Here is a 16,521-nt window from a genome sequence, read left to right as displayed (position 1 = left end):
GGGTGTGCTTATGCCACTGCACGTCCTGCAGCCATTGCAGAGAGCCCACACTGGGGCTGCACACAAAAAAAGGGTTGAAAAAATCATCACGGGGGAAGCGGGGCTGCCTCTCTTAACGCCATTTTGTGCAAGAGGACTGAGCACCCACCCAGTGTGAGCTTGAGTTATCGCAGGGCCTGAGCGGGATTGCAGCAGATAACCACACTGAGCTGCTTGGAAAAAAAACATTTGGAGATTTCAGCCCCTCACCCCCACTGCTGATGGCTGAGGTGCTGGTGGGAGGCAGTAAAATTTCTAATTAAGGCCCCATAAGGAAGAGGCGATGGCCCCAGACATTAAAACAGCCATGTATTTAATGCTTAATTGGGAATGTTTAATGGATAAAGTCAATTTAATTATTCAACCCAAGAAAGCTTGTACAAATATCAGTCCTTATTAATATTCATGCCACCTGTATGATCTCACAACATTGGCAGATTAAAGGTTGTATCTAATTGCGCTGAGGATGGATTCAGATTAGAGGCTTTTTTTTTTTTTAACCTTCCCCCCCCTCCCCCCCCCAGCCTAACAAGGACAATTTCAGATTGATGCCATCTGTGATTCGACCTCGAAGCGGAGACCAGCTGAAGATGCTTTGAGGTGGTTTCCTCTGCCCCCTCCTCAGCACGCTGCTGGCAGTCCTCGTTTATCCCTGCTCTGCAGGGCTGCCCGCAGCAAGGCCAGGCTGGTGTTCCTGCAGGCCGTGGCTCTGCTGCAATGGGGAGAGCTGGGGCAGAGCCGGGCTGAGAAATGAATGTGAATGAATTGTCATTAAAAACGCAGAACAGAAATAGATCTGGTTAAATAATGACCTGCATTTATCTGGTTATCTGCATTCTCCACTTCCAACCTCAAGCGATGCCACCTTTGAGGGCAGCCTGGTGGAAATTGCTTAGCGTGATAAGGATTGAGTCAGCAGGAAAATGAACACAGCTTTACAAAGTTAGGCTGTTTCTCCACGCTGTTGTAAATGGCCGGGTTGGGGGCCTAAGACCCAGCTCTGCTCTGCGTAACGTGTTGGCTTTAACAAACTGCTGCTTGGTAAAGGAGCCGGTTCATAACATAAACGCGACCCCCGGCACTCGCTGTGTATTTTGGGTGTTCTCCATCGCTTTGTCCTTTCTCCAGCTGTAGCTGTGTGGGTCTCCTGCCGCAGAGGAGCACGAGACACCCGTCGTGTCCCATCCTGATCCTGCTCCTGGCCGGGTGGCAGGCAGAGGCATTGCCACCTGCACAGCTTCTTTTTATTCCCTTCACATCTTTGCTAACATAAAATCAAGTAACCCCTGGGCTGCTTTTCGGCCCCCCTGGAGGCTCGCTTCATGTGCTCCAAGCTGTGGTTCCTGCTTCAGAATTAAGGCTTTGGGACCTGGAGCCTGATACCCCAAATATTCAGCCATCTCCTATGGATGCCTGACCCTGGCCCACAGCTCAGAGCCCCTGATGCTGCCTTCCCAGCAAAGCTCAGTAACAACTGCAGCAATAATTACCTTTATGGTGTTTTTCTGGAATTCCCCACTATCCTACGGAGGCAGAATAATTACAATAATTCTAAATGACTTAATTGTGGCGGTGCAGGTGCTCAGAGGCAGCTGGCGCAAAGCTGCTTGATGCACAGGGGCTCTGGGGCAAGGACTCACCGGGCAGCACCAAGGGGGCCGAGCAGGCAGCGCCCCCACGTCCCCGAGCCCCCCGGGGCAGGGCAGGGTCTGGAGCCGGGGCTGCGGCAGCGGCGTCCCCGTGCCGCGGCACAAAGTCAGGCCACGCTTCCAGTTTATACAGTTTAATACATGTGAAACAAGATACATTTCCTTTTGAGTAATGAATGCATAAATAACAGAAGATATATGTGAATGCATAAATATGAGGCGGCATGGAACGAACCAAACAAAAACGGTTGTTTTTAATTTTTTTTTTTTTTTTTCCTGCATGTCTTTTTGCTGCTGTTGCCCGGCGCTCGGGTTGACGTCGGCTTTCCGTGGTGAAGCTGTCCCGCAGGGAGGGCCTGGATGAAGAGCGGGGAAGGGGCAGGGAACGGAGGCTAAAAACAAAAAAAAAAAATCAACCCCAAAACTAAAAAAAAAATAAAAAATAAAGTGGTGTTGACAGGTGCCTCGAATTCCTCGAGAGGCTTCTGGGTCTGCGACGGCAGCAGAGGGGCCTTCGGAGGGCAGCGCGTCCACGTGGGTGCGGGTGTGCACAGGAAGACGAACAGAAAGAGTGCAAAAGGGACGGTTACGGCTATCACCGAGTTCTCAAAGGCATTCTGCTACGAGAACAAATCATTAGCTTAAATGCTCACAAAGAACATCACCTAAGACAGCTCTTTATACCTTTACAGACTGTATCAATAATTTACTTTGAACTGCAGTAAACAAAATACATTTCTTAAATAACTTACTATTTATTTGTTTTGTTTTTTTTCTCTATCTCTCTGTAAATTTAACTTTTTCCTTTTTTTAGTCTTTTTTTTTTTTTTGTAATGCAAGAAACCTTGTTTGTGCACGTTAGTTCAGATTATTGCGACATTTAACCTGAATATCCGTTAAAAAAGGAAAAAAAAAAGCAAAAGGACAATTGTACAGACAAGAAGAATGAATAACTTATTATTGCACTGGCTACAATTCAGTAGTGATTTGGTTTTTTTTTTCTGTAGTTAGGACAATCTCTAAAGTACAAAAGAAAAATGAGAGAGACGGCTAAAGCATCAGCTGTGAAAAGAAGCTGCTAGGATGATGGTGGAGGAAGAGAGGGAGGGAGAGGGGAAAAAAAGGAGAGCGCAAAGAAAGAGGAGAAACATTTGGAAAACGCATGGCCGTAATAATTAGATCCACATAAAACCCAAGGAAACACCACCCAGTTGCGGAGTCACTTGTAATGCAAAAAACAGTATCGTTTCTCTATAAAAATATGTGCATTATGAAGAGAGAGTTTTTGTGGGTATATTTTTTTTGTCTTTTTTCCTTGTTTTGTATCTCACAAATACATTATTTCTATTTATATAACTGCTGATATACAGACAATGTACAGCTCCCATCTCCTGGGCACTCCCACGTAATGTGACATCTCCAAAAGGTGCCTTTTTAAAAGTTGAGCGTCTTTAAAAAAAAAAAAAAAACAAACAACAGAACAACAAAACCCAAAGAGAATCCCCCAAATCCCAACCGCCACCACCTCGCACCCAAATCAATGTGATCGAGGCCACGGAGGGCGGCGGGAGGACCAAAGCCACCCCCCCCCCCCCCCCCGGCCAGCTCCACCTTCCCTTTAGAAAAGAAACCCCCAAACCGCTCGCAAAGCCGCTCCCCCCGCCCCGAAACACCCGTCACCGTTTCGTCCAGCCGTTTGTTTGGTTTCTTTTTAATTTTTTTTTTAAAACGTTTTTTTTTTTTGTTTTTTGCAAACCTCCACAGCGCTTAAGAACAAGTGACTGCGAGAAAGGAAAAAAAAAAACAAAAAACGAGAGAGCGGCCGCGCACCCGCCGCCGCTCAGTCCCTTCGGTTTCAAAACCCACATTGGTGTCAAGCCCTTGAGACCCCCCCGCTCCCCCCTCCCAGAAAGCTATACTGGCTCATCGATGTCTTCTTCTGTTGCGACAGTCACGGGCACCAAGTCCTGCTTCCGGAGGGGGCTCTTGGCGGTGCCGAGGAGCTCTTTGCTTTTCTCAGCGCTGCTCCACTGAGTTTTTAAGTGATCCGCCTTTTTCAGTTCGGGGGCCGCGGGGTCCGGCCGGGAATCCGGCGTGGACCGCCCGCTGTCCAGGAGATCCGAGAGGCTGCTCAAGGAGCTGCCGTCCGACTGCTCAAAGGAGAAGTTGGGGATGGCCAGGTGCTCCCCGCGGCACGGGGGCTGGCCCCGGCGCTCCGCTTTGGAGGCCGGCTCCCCCCCGGGCTGGCTCTCCGCGAGCTCCAGGGACTCTCTGTAAGCCGGGAACTCGCAGGACGGGGTCCTTCGGCGCAGCATGCTGTTCTCGGAGGGTTTGGTGCGCGAGGCCGCCCCGCCGTCGTCCTCCATGGGAGGATCTATAGAAATGCAGGGCGGGCTCATCTTCTTCTTCCTCCGGGCTCCGTGGATGTACTCGGACTCCGGCTGGATGTGGGCAGGGGACCGCTGCTTCTCCTCGGCAGGGTCCTCAAAGCTACAGTCTCCATCGCTGATGGAGGGGCAGATCTCGATGGAGTGCCGCCTTTGGTCGTCCGCCCAGCTGGGCTTGTTGAGGAAGCCCTTTGTATCGATGCTGTAAAACTTCTTCAAGTCCTTCTCCTTGCCGCCGCCCCCGGAGAGGCTGCTTGTGCTGCAATTCTTGAGGGGCACCGGTGACGGGGCCGGGGAGATGAACGGCGAAGTCGAGCGGCTCCCAGCCTCCGAGTGCTCCCCCCAGTCTTTGGCTGAGCTGTTGATGTGGCGAACCTCCTCGTCGGCCAGGTCGGAGGGCTCCATGAGGCAGCCCTCGGGGCTGGGGGGGCCGCTGCTGGGGCTGGCCGGCTGGCTGGGGACCCCGCGCTGGCCGCAGCCGTGCTTCCGCGCCAGCGTGCCGGGGTGCCGATGTGGGGAGGATGGAGGGGAACGTGGAGGGGTGGCTGGCAGGGAGGAGGCCGTGGGATGGAGAGGGCTGGGGGTGAAGGTGCTCTGGGGCTGCTTCGCCGACCGTAGCGTCTCTCCTGGCTCCGCTTGCAGGCTGTCCTTGGGATCCGGCGTCTGCCCGTCCACGGAGTCCGTCCGAACGGCCTCCTGGAAGGGGAGGAGAGAGAGACGGGGGTGAGAGCCTGGGGATCTGCCAGGCTGGTGGCACTTTTAGGGGTGAAACCTGGCCCGTGGCAGAACGGTTGGTGGGTGTAATGCTTCCCTCACCGCCCCGTCCCCACCCCGCAGTGCCAGCCCCCACGGGACTGCCTCCGTACAAGTTTTGCAACCAGACCTGGGGCCTCAGCCTGAAGGCCTTTTATCTGCTGGGTCTCTGCACGGGCATGGTCCTGCTCTGAATGAGCACCAAATACTGAGTCAGTCCAACCTGTGCGAAGGGGCACGGAGTAGGGCTGACCCCCGGGCTTCTCACAGCACCGGCACAACTGAATTGGCCATCGACCCCCCCCATATGATGCAGCAATTCCTTAGTAAATTACTAAGTCCACAAAGGTGAAAGCAGGTAAGGAGGGCCTTCCCCTGTCTGCCACTTGCTGAGACTGGAGTACTGTAAACCTTTGTGGCAACAGAACCAGAAACATTTTGTTCTAAAAAGGGAATTCTGCTCTCAACCCCCCCCCCAAAAAAAAAAATCCAAGAGGGGCCTGGAAAAGAAGAGAAGGACTGAGGTGACTACAAGGGAGTTTGCCTCTGCAGGCTCTTGGCCTCTTACCTGTCTGCACAGCAGCTTGTTGAGAGTAGGAGATCGAGGAACGACGTGGGGGGGAAGGATCTTCCAGCGGTGCCGGCCGTCGTGGTTGGGAGAGCGCGCGGCCAGCTGGAGGGACTCCGCTGGGACTCTCAGAGAGGAGGAGCACGCTCCCACGGGCTGGGAGCGGATGGAGGTGATGGACCCTAGGAAACAGTGAGGGAACAGTCACCACCACGGCCATGGTGGGGGCTGTGAAATTTGGAGGCTGGGTTGGTGCCCACAGGCTCCATTGTGAATGCTGGAGAGGAAAGGAAAAGCCTGTCGAGTCCAGCTGAAATCCCAAACCTCACCACAAGCCTCGGGCAGTGCCAGGATTAGAAACCAGGTGCCCCTTGTCCTGTCTCCTGCTCTAAATACCTGGCCATAGCTCCTCAGGAGACAAAAGAAGTCTCCTCCGCAATCCACCCGCAGTGCATGCGGCTCTGCCCTCCCTGGGATATCACCCATTACAAACTTGTTGCTCACGGTGTCTGTTTTCTGTTCCAGGCAATGGAAACCTTCTCTCTCAGCGGCTGTGACGCTCAGGGTGGATGGCAGCCACCAGGACCACACAGCAGCAAGTGAAGGGCAGGACCGGGGTTGCATCGGAAGCCCGGCCATTGCTGCTTTTCCAGCAGCGCTGCCTCAGGGGGATTTATAAAAGGACTTGGAGAAGGTGGATGAGGGGAAGTCTGGTGGCTGGGCCATTTTTTCCTGAGCCCATCTGCAACGCTGTCGGGGCCGGGCTCGCAGCCTTGTGCTGCTTTGCCAGGGGGAGGCAAGAGGAACGCTGTGCCACTGCCTCGAAGCCTCCGGCGCTCGCCTCGCCTTGTGCAGCCAGCAGGCACCCTGTGCCGACTTCACCAGGAGGAGACACTGCTGGCACGCACAGGGCAGTTCTTCCATTTTCTACAACGCAAATCCTACCACCAATATCCATCCACGAGGCAGCCCCTGGCTGAACGCAGTCTGAGCCACGGCACGGAGGCTGCTTCAAGTGCTTTGAGAGTCCCTGAGCTCATGTATCAGGCAGGGAGCGCGCTCTTCCTGAAGGCTCCCAGTCCCCTGGCTGAGTCTAAAGGCAATCCTTCCTCCCCAGCCCCTTTGTGGTGCTGCTTTACTGCATTTCTGCGTTGTTTGAAAGATCTTTTGCTGTTTTTATTTTTTTTTTTGGCTGCAGGATTTATTGTGCTCATTAGCTTGAAACCCAACGTCTGTTTCTACATTGCTGCTCCATGTTAAAAACACAGCTATCCATCACTTCAAGAGATCTCGCCCAGAGGTCAGGGAACTTGAACCTATGACAAAAGCCATCCAGACAGTTTGCAGTTGCATTTCAGAAAGAGATTTGTTGTTGGGGAGAAAGAAAACTTAGCGTTTAATCATTTTTCTTTTGGAGCTTTTCCCCAGAATGCCACAGAAGCAGCAGAGCAGTGAGGTTCCCACCCCACAACCTGCCCCACTTCTCCCTCTTTTGTTTTTGGGCTCTCCTACAGGCAGAGTTTCAGGCTGAGTCTGTACTATTCATTGTGCTAATCCAGGCTTTACGAAATGTTTTTTATGATGCAGAAAAATGTTGTCATAAAATCTTTTACAAACACAGTCATAAAATCAAAACCTTACGCTTTCCTCCCCATCCGTAGTTGGAATTTCCTTCTGTTGGAAACTTTCCATCTAGCTGTCCTATAGGAAACCAAAAAACTCTCTAAACTGCATGGTCAGGAACCCTGGAGAGAGCCAGATCTCTCTGGATTTGTATATTTTTCTCTTGTTTTTCTAACAAATCAGGAAACTGCGTCTAAGACCAAAATAATACAAGACCTGGTCATCTCACATTTTCAGTGTGTAGGCTCCAAAATGCTGGGAGAAGAGCAGACATCCTTAACTGACATTGAAATGTCGATGACAGCACAAATGCTAATGCAAATCTGTGTGTGTAACTTACAGGACTTTCACTTAAATCAGAGTATGGTCAGCTCAGGAGCAGCACAGCTCTGGGTGATGCTCCTTGGATGCATCCACCAGCTCAGAGGGAAGGTAAGCACCTGTCATATCCATTACTTGAGTGTTCTTGGAGAGAAATTTGGGAAAGATGAAAAATCTTTGGCCAGTTCTACCCACCCCTGCCAACATCACAGCAGTTTTATACTAACATAAATCCTGATTTACACCCACTACAGAGATGAAAATCATCCCCAGTAGTCCAGCCATGAAACTCAACCTCTGTTTTCTTTGCTTAGCAAAGATTTGCAGGTGAAATAATAATAAATACTGAGCAGAGAACATTAACTGGTATCCAGATGGCTTAAGCAAATAGAGAGTTACTTCGCCCAAGGAAATCAGAGCAGATCTTGCCAGCCCCACCAGGGTCTGCAAACCCACCACTCCTCTGTCCAAGCAGTTCTTGCATTTCAAACAGCGTTGCATCAAAGGAAACCATACTGGTAAGTTCTTGGGAGCCACTCAAGAAGCACATGTGCTTTTAGGGAGGCAGATAATTTTCTTTCTTATTGATTTCCCCTTCAAACCAATTTGCGCAACAAAGGAGAAAAAAAGGCATTTTAGGGGAAATGTATTTGGATGCAGTTGGGTAAATGTATACTCCAAGGCTCTGTGTAGCTCGAGATTCCCTGGCTGCGGGGTCTCTCCACAAGATTCATTATAAGGCCAGGCTACAGAGGCACTGGAGAGTGCTTTCTAATCTTTATGCTCCCAAAGAAACTCCTCCATCTGTGAACTCAATGTACTGTGCTAAAACGATAGTGCTCTGAGACTGAAGACTGCCTGAAACAAGAGCTGTACAGGAGCTCTGTCAGGAAGCAACGCCGACGCCAGCTTTTATTCATGTTGACTTTATTGATTTGTATTCCTGATGTCAGGGCCGATCATTTCAGAAGAAATGTGCGGCTAATACCCTTTTCCTTGGCTACCCGCCTGTGCTCTGGGCCTCTCACATTGCTTGGGAGCCCCACTTCTCCCCAGTCAAACACCCAAACCTCCCACTTGCCCCTGACAAAACGCAGTGACGTGACGAAAACACAACACCGCAGCCCGTGGGATGGTATCAAACCAAACAAAGCGAGCCCTGGCTCAACCCACACGTGGCGCTGGCTGCGTATTCCCCATCTAACCACACGTGTGCGGGCAGGAGTTACTGTGCACGGTTTTGGCTGGCCGTGCGAGGAAGAAGGGAAATCTCCGTGAATGGTACCTCGCTGGGATTTGCAGGGATACGTCTCCATCTCCACCTCGTGGAGGGGGAAGGGGGCTTTGGCTGGCATGACGGGCCGGAACATGTAGCTGTCGTTGGGCAAGGAGTGCATGCGGGATACGGAGATCTTGCGGACCGTCAGGAGGTTTTGAGAGTCCTGTGGCCGCAGACTGGCCGCGCCAACCTGCAAAGCAAGGAGACAGGGAAAGGGGTCATTCAGCATCTTGGTGAATTTACAGTGGTCTCCTTCACGTCTGCTTTTCGTTTTAAAACCCGGGCAGATGTTCCTTTTGGCATCTTACAGGGAGTCAGCAGCCCTGGTGACTGCAACAGAACACCAAAGCCGCAGAAAGAGCTCAAATTGCGGCTTGAGTAAAACAAGGCATCAATGAGCCACTGCTAGGCTGATTCTTGGACACTGCAGCAAAGAAGTAAGGTCCAGGAAAATGGGGCCCACCCTCCGAACACAGGAGAAAGCCAGCATTTCTCACACTGTTCTGCTCTGATTTTCCCAGGGATGTTTTCAGCCCAGCCCGGGTGGTGATGGGACAGACGGACAAAATCAGCCAGTGCGTGGCCACGCAGACCTAGGGTACCAAGAGCTTCTGGAAATTCATTTCTTGTCCCCCCAAACGCACACACACACACACAGAGGCAGACATTTAAACACACCCACGTTAAGACCACTGCAGACCCTGGGCCTCTCCCCTGCAGCATGGAGCCCTTTGGGCACTGCTGACCCTGACGGGTGGCAGCCCCACGGCAGGGGGCAGAGGGAAGGAGGGGACATCGTGGTGTGGCACCGCCTGGGTGTGGAGCCCGTTCTGGGGAAGAAAAGGGATTTCTCTGTGCTTGGCCTCTGTGTCAAACAGGGTCTGGTTGGAAGTGCCCAGACAGAGCATCTCCCATCATGACCCTTAAACCTGAGCTCTCATTGCTTCTCGGAGGCTCTCTTCACTTCGTCCACCTTACAGCGAATTCATCCCAGGGTCTCAGGAAGCTTTATGTCCCCAACAATGTCCCTGTGGTGCTGATGGAGCAGCGGTGAGAGGTGGTGCTGTGACCAGGCCAAGCGTACTGGGCAGTGGGACCCTTGCACCTGCAACCTGGCTCCCGGCCCCAAGGTTTTGGTCCTCAACACCTTCCCCTTACAATTTACCACATTATCTGAAGCACAACTTATCACTCTGCTTTGCCTTTAACGTCAGCCTCACAGTGACTGATTGAAAACATTTTCCCAGCTGCATGTCTTAAATGAAATGTATTTTGCTTTGCTCCACGGGGCTGTTTTCCCTCTGTGCTAGCAAAAGCCGGGCCCGAGATCCCTTGCTGGATAATTTGGAAGTCACCAAGGATCTGTTTGAATCTGTTTTTTCCATGCGTTCCTTGCTCATGAATTTCTTTCCTCAGATCCAAAAGAGATACATCCCTAGACGAATTACTCAATGCTTTTACCCTCTTGAACTTGGCTGAGAAGCCGAGGGGATCAGCGGCGGTTATTTACAGGTAGCTGGCATCCAGAGCATCCCTCCGGGTCTACCCAGGCCTCTCGCCTGCTATATTAATGCAGCGGCAAGGCGGCTGTGCCAGTTGGCCTTTGGCCATTGCAGCTAATGAGCTACCAGCATCCCAGCACCTGAGCGGAAGGCGGGCAGGCAGTCGTTGAAATCCCCCGCCACGCGGGGAACAAAAGGCCTCGCCCCGCTGTCTCAGGGGACTAACAGAAGGATCACGGCGTTTTTCTATTAAATCTTTTCTATTAAATCCCTCGTCGCTGAGGGATCTCGTATCAGTCTGCTCCGACTGGGTCAAATGAACAGAAATCCCTTCTTGACACAAACAATGGTGATTTTGAAGGCTTCAGCTATTGAGACCCAATTGACTGAGGGACTTGGGTAAATTCCAGATGGCTCAAAGCCACCGTAAGAAGTACTTGAAATATTAAATGTGTGCACGAAGTTTGCTGGCTCACACCTGGCGAGCTGCTCCTGACAGCTAGGAAGGCTTGGAGACACAACACCATACTGCTCCTGCTCTGTGCTGGGAAATGCACTCGGGAACCAGATCCCAGGCCCTGGAAATCAGTGATATCCTTCTACACCCATGAAAGCCCGACCTGACCCAGCACTGCCAAGGCTGTGCGTGGTGACTGCTGCCTGCACCAAAGCTCTCCGACAGCAGCAAAATGACCCCAGAGGGATTTGGGGATGCAGCTCCGAGGCTCGGTTAAGCATCTTTAATGAGCGAGCCCAGCTCCCTCCTCTCGTGTCTGGGAACTGGTAACCTGGTGGAGCTCTGATTTTGTTCTGGTGCAAAGGGAGCTCGAGAAGAAACAATCCTGCAAATACCTTCGCAGTGCATGACCCTTCCTGGGTGATTAAACCAAGACTAAAGCAGATTCATTTTGGGCAGCTGCTACAAGTTGTCTGATGGCAGAGGATGTGCTCCCCAGTGCAGCACGCACAGCTTCATGGCACTGCACCTCCTCTCCGGGGCTCATTTGTGCCAAAGGGCCGCAGCCCATCCAGCAGCACATTGATTTAGGAAGGCACGTTCCAGGCTCAGGCCTGAGAGCTCCTGTCAGCTGAGAGCTGGGGCAGGGTCACTCCTGTGGGCACGTGCATTTGGTTCTGTGTGGTCTCAGTAGGAGCAAGTTGGAGAGGTACAGCACCTGCAGCTGGAAGAAGGGGTCTCTAGGAGGCAGGATGAGTGAAGGAAGAGACGGGAAGATGTTCACCAGCTTGCTCCATCATGCTTCTAAGTGGGGACTGAATTTCAGGGCAGATGACGTGCAGTGCATAGAGCATCTCCTGAATCCACAGCTCTGGTGCTTGCTGAATGCCCAACAGGTAAACGTGCTGATCTATGCATGCCTTTCCATTTTCTCAATACTATATCACAAACAAGGCCTTACAGTAGCAGTAAGAAAACCAAACTGGGCCATGTTCTCTCCATAAACCAAGAAAAGAATCTGCCTGTCTCCAGCTCTCGATATGATTTGAAGACAGACGGCTTACACATCACATTGTACATTAAATACGAGATTCCTTTTTGGCTAAAAAGAATATTTCTTTTGTGTTCCAGACAAGACTGCTGACAAAGTTGGCTGGGACATGTTCCCTGCCCAGCTCCTGCACAGGCAGAGGCAGTACAGAGGACAGAGGATGGAAGCGACTGCTGTGGCTGTGAAGCGACAGGCTTAGGACGACTCGGACACCACCGCCAGCTGCACAGCACTAAAGCACAATGCCACAACGCAGAAGCAACGGCGCGGCGTCATTCACCTCAGCCTCGTGGCCTGGGGGGTGGTGGGAAGGAGTCAGGACATGGTGGGAAACAGAGCAGGAGGACGGGATTTCCATCACGGGAGTCTCTGCCCCCTCCAGCGTGTCTGGGATGGCTAAAGAGACATTCTCACAGCTCAGCGCCTCCTTCAAATCAGGGAGATAAAAAGCATCAGTAGCAGAGCAAGGCTGTCTTAGTGCTTGAAAAATGTTTGCCCTGTGGTGTTTCCTATTTGCCCCATTTGTCCAGAGTAGGAAGGAAAAGAAAAGGAAATGTGGGCTGTGAAAACTGGCACAAACCAGGGCAATACAGAGCATCTTGTAACACCTTCCTGGGCGCCTGTGCCACTGTCAGAGGCAGGATTGGTTGCACAGAGCCCTGTGTATTTAAGCCCCTCAGTGCTGCCAGGTTTCTAGGGCTAAGAAGAGGCTCTGCACACGAAGTGAACAGCCCCTCGAGGAACCCGCGGCTCCTGATCTGCTCAGGAGGTACTCGTGGATCAGGAAAACTCGAGTAGAGTGAGCTAGGTTTGCAATCAGAGCCCGTGTAAAAGGATGTGCCCTCTCGTCCCCAGCTGAGAAAAGCAACCTGGGCGTTTATGGTGCATTTTCCTGCAGAAATCTCCATTAGAAGCTCTATTTAAACAGTGAATTCCCCATCGCTATGTAACAAAATTCCTTTTTACTTGATTTAATAGAGTCTGATGGATTTCACAAAAATCTAATTTAATGTAATTTAATCTGAAACCCTCTCATTGATTTTGCAGTAGATTTATTTGCAATCAGAGTGACAAAGGAACTCCATATTCACTCTTAATCATACGCTGCTGACATGGGATGAGACAATTATCTCATGCCCCTCCTTTATTTCCCCCTACTTCTGACTGCCCTCGTTTTCTAGAGGACTGGTAAAAATCAGAGAGCAGGCAGCATCTGGAAAATCCGCCCCAGAAGCACCACTTTCTTGACAGGGGGCCCTGACAATTCCCAGAGTCCAAGCTGGCCATGCCCTGAGCAGAGCGTAAGCCAGCAGAAAGCGGCATGTTTACAGACAAGCCCTTCTGAGCTGCATGCTACGATTTGCTTGAGGCTTCTCTGGAAGTCCCCAAATGGGGCTAAAAAGCACCTGAGCAGGATTTCTGTGTCTGTGTGAAGGGAATTTGTGCCATTCCTTTCATATGTGTCAGGGTTGTCAGGGCCAGAGAGCCCAGGGCTTTATGAGATTGCTCCCTGGTGCTGCTGCTGCTGCTGCTAAAATGGCAGGGACCAATGTGCTGCCTGGGGAACAGGACAGGAACATGTGGCTCTGCGCTTCTCAACTTAAAATTCATGATCTTTGACCTTCAATTCTTCCCCACAACAATGATCAGGACAGTGTTAGCCCTGGAGAATGTTTCTAGTGGTCTTCCTCCTCGGGGAGCCCTCCTGAGATGACTCAAGATGTGGAGGTGGTGGTGACATCTCTGCCGGAGGGGGGTGCAGGAAAGCTGCCTTCCTCCCACTCTGCCTCGTCTCCCGCCTGCTTGGCTCCGTGTCGCTCGGGATCAGACTGCCTGATGACCAGACAGCAGCGACTGGCAGGAACTGTCCCCTCCCTACCCCGAGCACAGAAGAGCAGACACCTCACGTGAGCCATTACCAGGGCTTGGTGCTTCGCCTGCACTGCTGACTCCGACTTCATGGCCTCCTGACTTCTGTAGGGCGCCCTGCTGTCCGGGGCCACCGCTCCTCCCCTGCTCCCACTGGTGGCCGAGGTGGTCGCTCCTCTGGACATCTCCAGCTCGATCTCAGCATCCATCTCAGCATCCTCCTTGGCCTCCTTGTTGCTTTCCTCCAGGTGCTTCATCAGCACTGCCACCACCACGTTGACCAGGACGAACTGTGCGATGAGGACAAAGGTGACGAAGTAGACAGGAGAGATAACGGGCAGGTAACTGAGGCAGTGCTTGTCTTCCCGAGTGCACTCCCGGAGGGTATCCTGCAAGAGCGAGGGAGACGTGAGGGATTAATGAAGTCTGGGGCTCCAAATAGAGAAACAACCAAAGATAACCTGCTGAGGGCTTAAAGAATATAATAACGTAACCCAGAGACAATGGCTTGTGGGTACGATCTAAATGAATGGGAAGAAATATGGACACCACGAATTACAGCATCTACAAAGAGGAAGATCATGTTATGTCCCAAAGGCACAGGGCAGAGTCCATGGTTACTTCTCCAGCCACAAGAACAGGCACAATTTTCCTGAAGTATAATAAATCTGTTAAAAAAAATGAATTTTCAGGTTGAGCAAGACTTAGGCCAAATTGTCCTTTGAAAATACTTGACTTTTAAATGGAAAAGTTTAATTTTTACGTTTTAAAAGAAAGCTTTTTTTTTTTTTTCACACAAGGGGTGCCTAAATTTGTTTGCTATTTGTAGCTACATATCTACAGAGAGAAGAAAGAACCCGGACAGAGACTGCACACACCTTCATGATGCCATTCCAGTTGTCCCCCGTTGACACCCTGAAGAGGGTGAGGAAGGCCATGCCGAAGTTGGTGAAAGTTGCGTGCCGGCTCAGACCTTCGCACGGATTTTCTTCACTGCAGTCTGCAGGAGAAAGAAGCGGAAGCACGTCAGCGAAGCCAAGTTTGCTAGCGCTCCTTCAGAGCTGCACCCATGGTCTGCAGCTGCAGCAGGGAGGATGGCTACGTGGTGATCCCACGGTGGGCTCACGTGCAGCCACGCTCGTCTTGGTGCAGGCAGATGAGAAAATGGATGGTAACACGGCATGGCTTAGAGGGTTAAGGTTGACATTAGGCAAGGTGTTTTCACATGGAGGGAGGAACAGCCCCGGGACAGGTCACCAGAGAGGCAGGGGAGCTCCATCCTTGGTGTTCAGGGTCTAGCTAGACAGATGAGGCTAGATGGGGCCTCAAGGGGAGGCTGGCTGGGGGTCTCCAGAGGCCCACCAACATTTTCCTGACTCTCTTGACTTAGCCTCAACAGGCAGCGCCAACACAAAGTGATCTAACAGGAGGTGGAAACAAGAAGGCTTTTCCTGGGGTGTCTCAACAAACCCTGCCCTATGGTGCACTTTGTCTGCTATCCTCTTGATTGCATTCCTCGCCTTGATTATTTTTTAAAGGGCACATCTACGGTAAGGGACATTTCTCTGCAATAAAGTGAAGCAATTTTACATTTTTTTTCCTGAGAGTTAATATACTAATGAATGTAAATTGAACACACGAAATATCCCTCTTTCCATAAACCACAGGCTCATTATATTTTCATGATGACAGGCAGCAATGGCTTCTGCAAGGGAGTTTCACTATTAAGCATTTATTTCAGAAGCAAAAAGGAAGGAAAATGAAAAAAGCAAATAGGAAAATCCCCCAAAAGACCAGTCCTGGGGGAGTGAGAGCTGATGGTTCTTGCAGCTGACATGCACCAGCAGTGACTGGGAAAAAAAAAAAGAAGCAAAAGTATTTCTCATTTGAAGTCCGGGTGGGAAGCAGTGTGCCGACTGCCTGCAGTTTGCCCCAGACACGACTGGGGCTTTCCCAGTCTCTGACCACGTGCTGTGGTTACCCAGGGGCTGGCACTGGCAAGGTGTATGCATGGAAACACAAAGAGGACTCAGAGCAGCAGAAGGTGCCTCATTTTTCAGCTCTGTGGCTGAATAAATACATGCCCATATATCTAGACACGCAATATAAAACATACAGTATTTCATTTGGGGTGGATGCAGTACTAATTTTTTTCCAGAACCCGTGGAGACTTAAAAATAATTTGTCTTGGGTTGAAAGAAATATTCTGCTTTCAGGCATTTGTAATCTGAGCATAGGGCTGGACTCATAAAGGGGATTAATGACAGCCATAAAATCACGGCGGAGGACGGGCCCTTCTGATGCTACCAGGGATGCAAGCATTGAGAAGGCTGCAAGAGGGCAGACACGTCTCCTCTGAACAGCACGTTTAAAGGCAGTGGATGCCTTGCCCAGCTTAGCCAGGTTCGTAGTGTTTTCTCTCTGCCTCTGCCTGATGTTTGGAGTGGTGGACGCACGCACGACCGGCTCTGCAGCATCCTTGAGCTGGAGGAATAAATGATGCTGGACAATCAGGAACCAGGTGATACTTCCTGATTTATGCAGAAAAAGGAAGGTGATGCTGAGAAGAACAATGGACAGACAAGACTTGGGCAGCTGGAAGAGCAATGTCAGCCAAGTGCAGAAAACTAATAGAGTGTGGTGGAAGCTCTGAGGAGGGACATGTTTATGGTGGCATCCCTCCAACATGAATCTGACTACCATCCAGCTCTGCAGGCTCATGTGCTGTCTTAAGTAGCAAACTTCCATCTTTGTGAACAAATCCATGCTAGACAATTATATTTAAACAGTAAATAGTTCCTCTACAGCCAAGAGTGGTGTTGGACAAACCTCTAAATGTGTGTGCACATTAGGCAGGTTCTGTATTACATCCTTATGTGTCATCTGCGACCCTGAGATCAAGAGAAAGCTTTAATCTTCAGAGTTCAAGCTGTGAAGCTAAGTAAGACCCAAGAATAAGAGAGAAGAAAGGAAACAGCTAGATATCAAATAAATATCAACCGGATGAAATAAATTGTGTCAGG

At 50.9% G+C, this 16,521-nt stretch overlaps 1 protein-coding gene across 5 annotated transcripts in view; it reads right to left on the bottom strand.

Annotated features, from left to right (window-relative positions):
- Nucleotides 1-1,846: 1,846 nt before the first annotated feature.
- CACNA1H (calcium voltage-gated channel subunit alpha1 H) overlaps nt 1,847-16,521 on the bottom strand; it is a 228,278-nt gene continuing 213,603 nt past the window's right edge. For 4 of the 5 annotated variants that reach the window (XM_066977739.1, XM_066977740.1, XM_066977741.1 and 1 more), the window contains 6 exons: nt 14,377-14,498; nt 13,549-13,887; nt 11,910-12,056; nt 8,626-8,809; nt 5,397-5,578; nt 1,847-4,771 (listed from right to left, as the gene is read on the bottom strand). In XM_066977739.1, coding sequence (XP_066833840.1) covers nt 3,602-4,771; nt 5,397-5,578; nt 8,626-8,809; nt 11,910-12,056; nt 13,549-13,887; nt 14,377-14,498 — 2,144 coding nt within the window. In that variant the 3' untranslated portion in view covers nt 1,847-3,601. The remainder of the gene's footprint in view (nt 4,772-5,396; nt 5,579-8,625; nt 8,810-11,909; nt 12,057-13,548; nt 13,888-14,376; nt 14,499-16,521) is intronic. The other variant, XM_066977742.1, reaches the window with a different exon arrangement.

Source organism: Anser cygnoides, chromosome 15 (assembly GCF_040182565.1).
Source record: "Anser cygnoides isolate HZ-2024a breed goose chromosome 15, Taihu_goose_T2T_genome, whole genome shotgun sequence".
NCBI lineage: Eukaryota > Metazoa > Chordata > Aves > Anseriformes > Anatidae > Anser > Anser cygnoides.
This window is presented reverse-complemented; position numbering and strand designations above follow the sequence as displayed.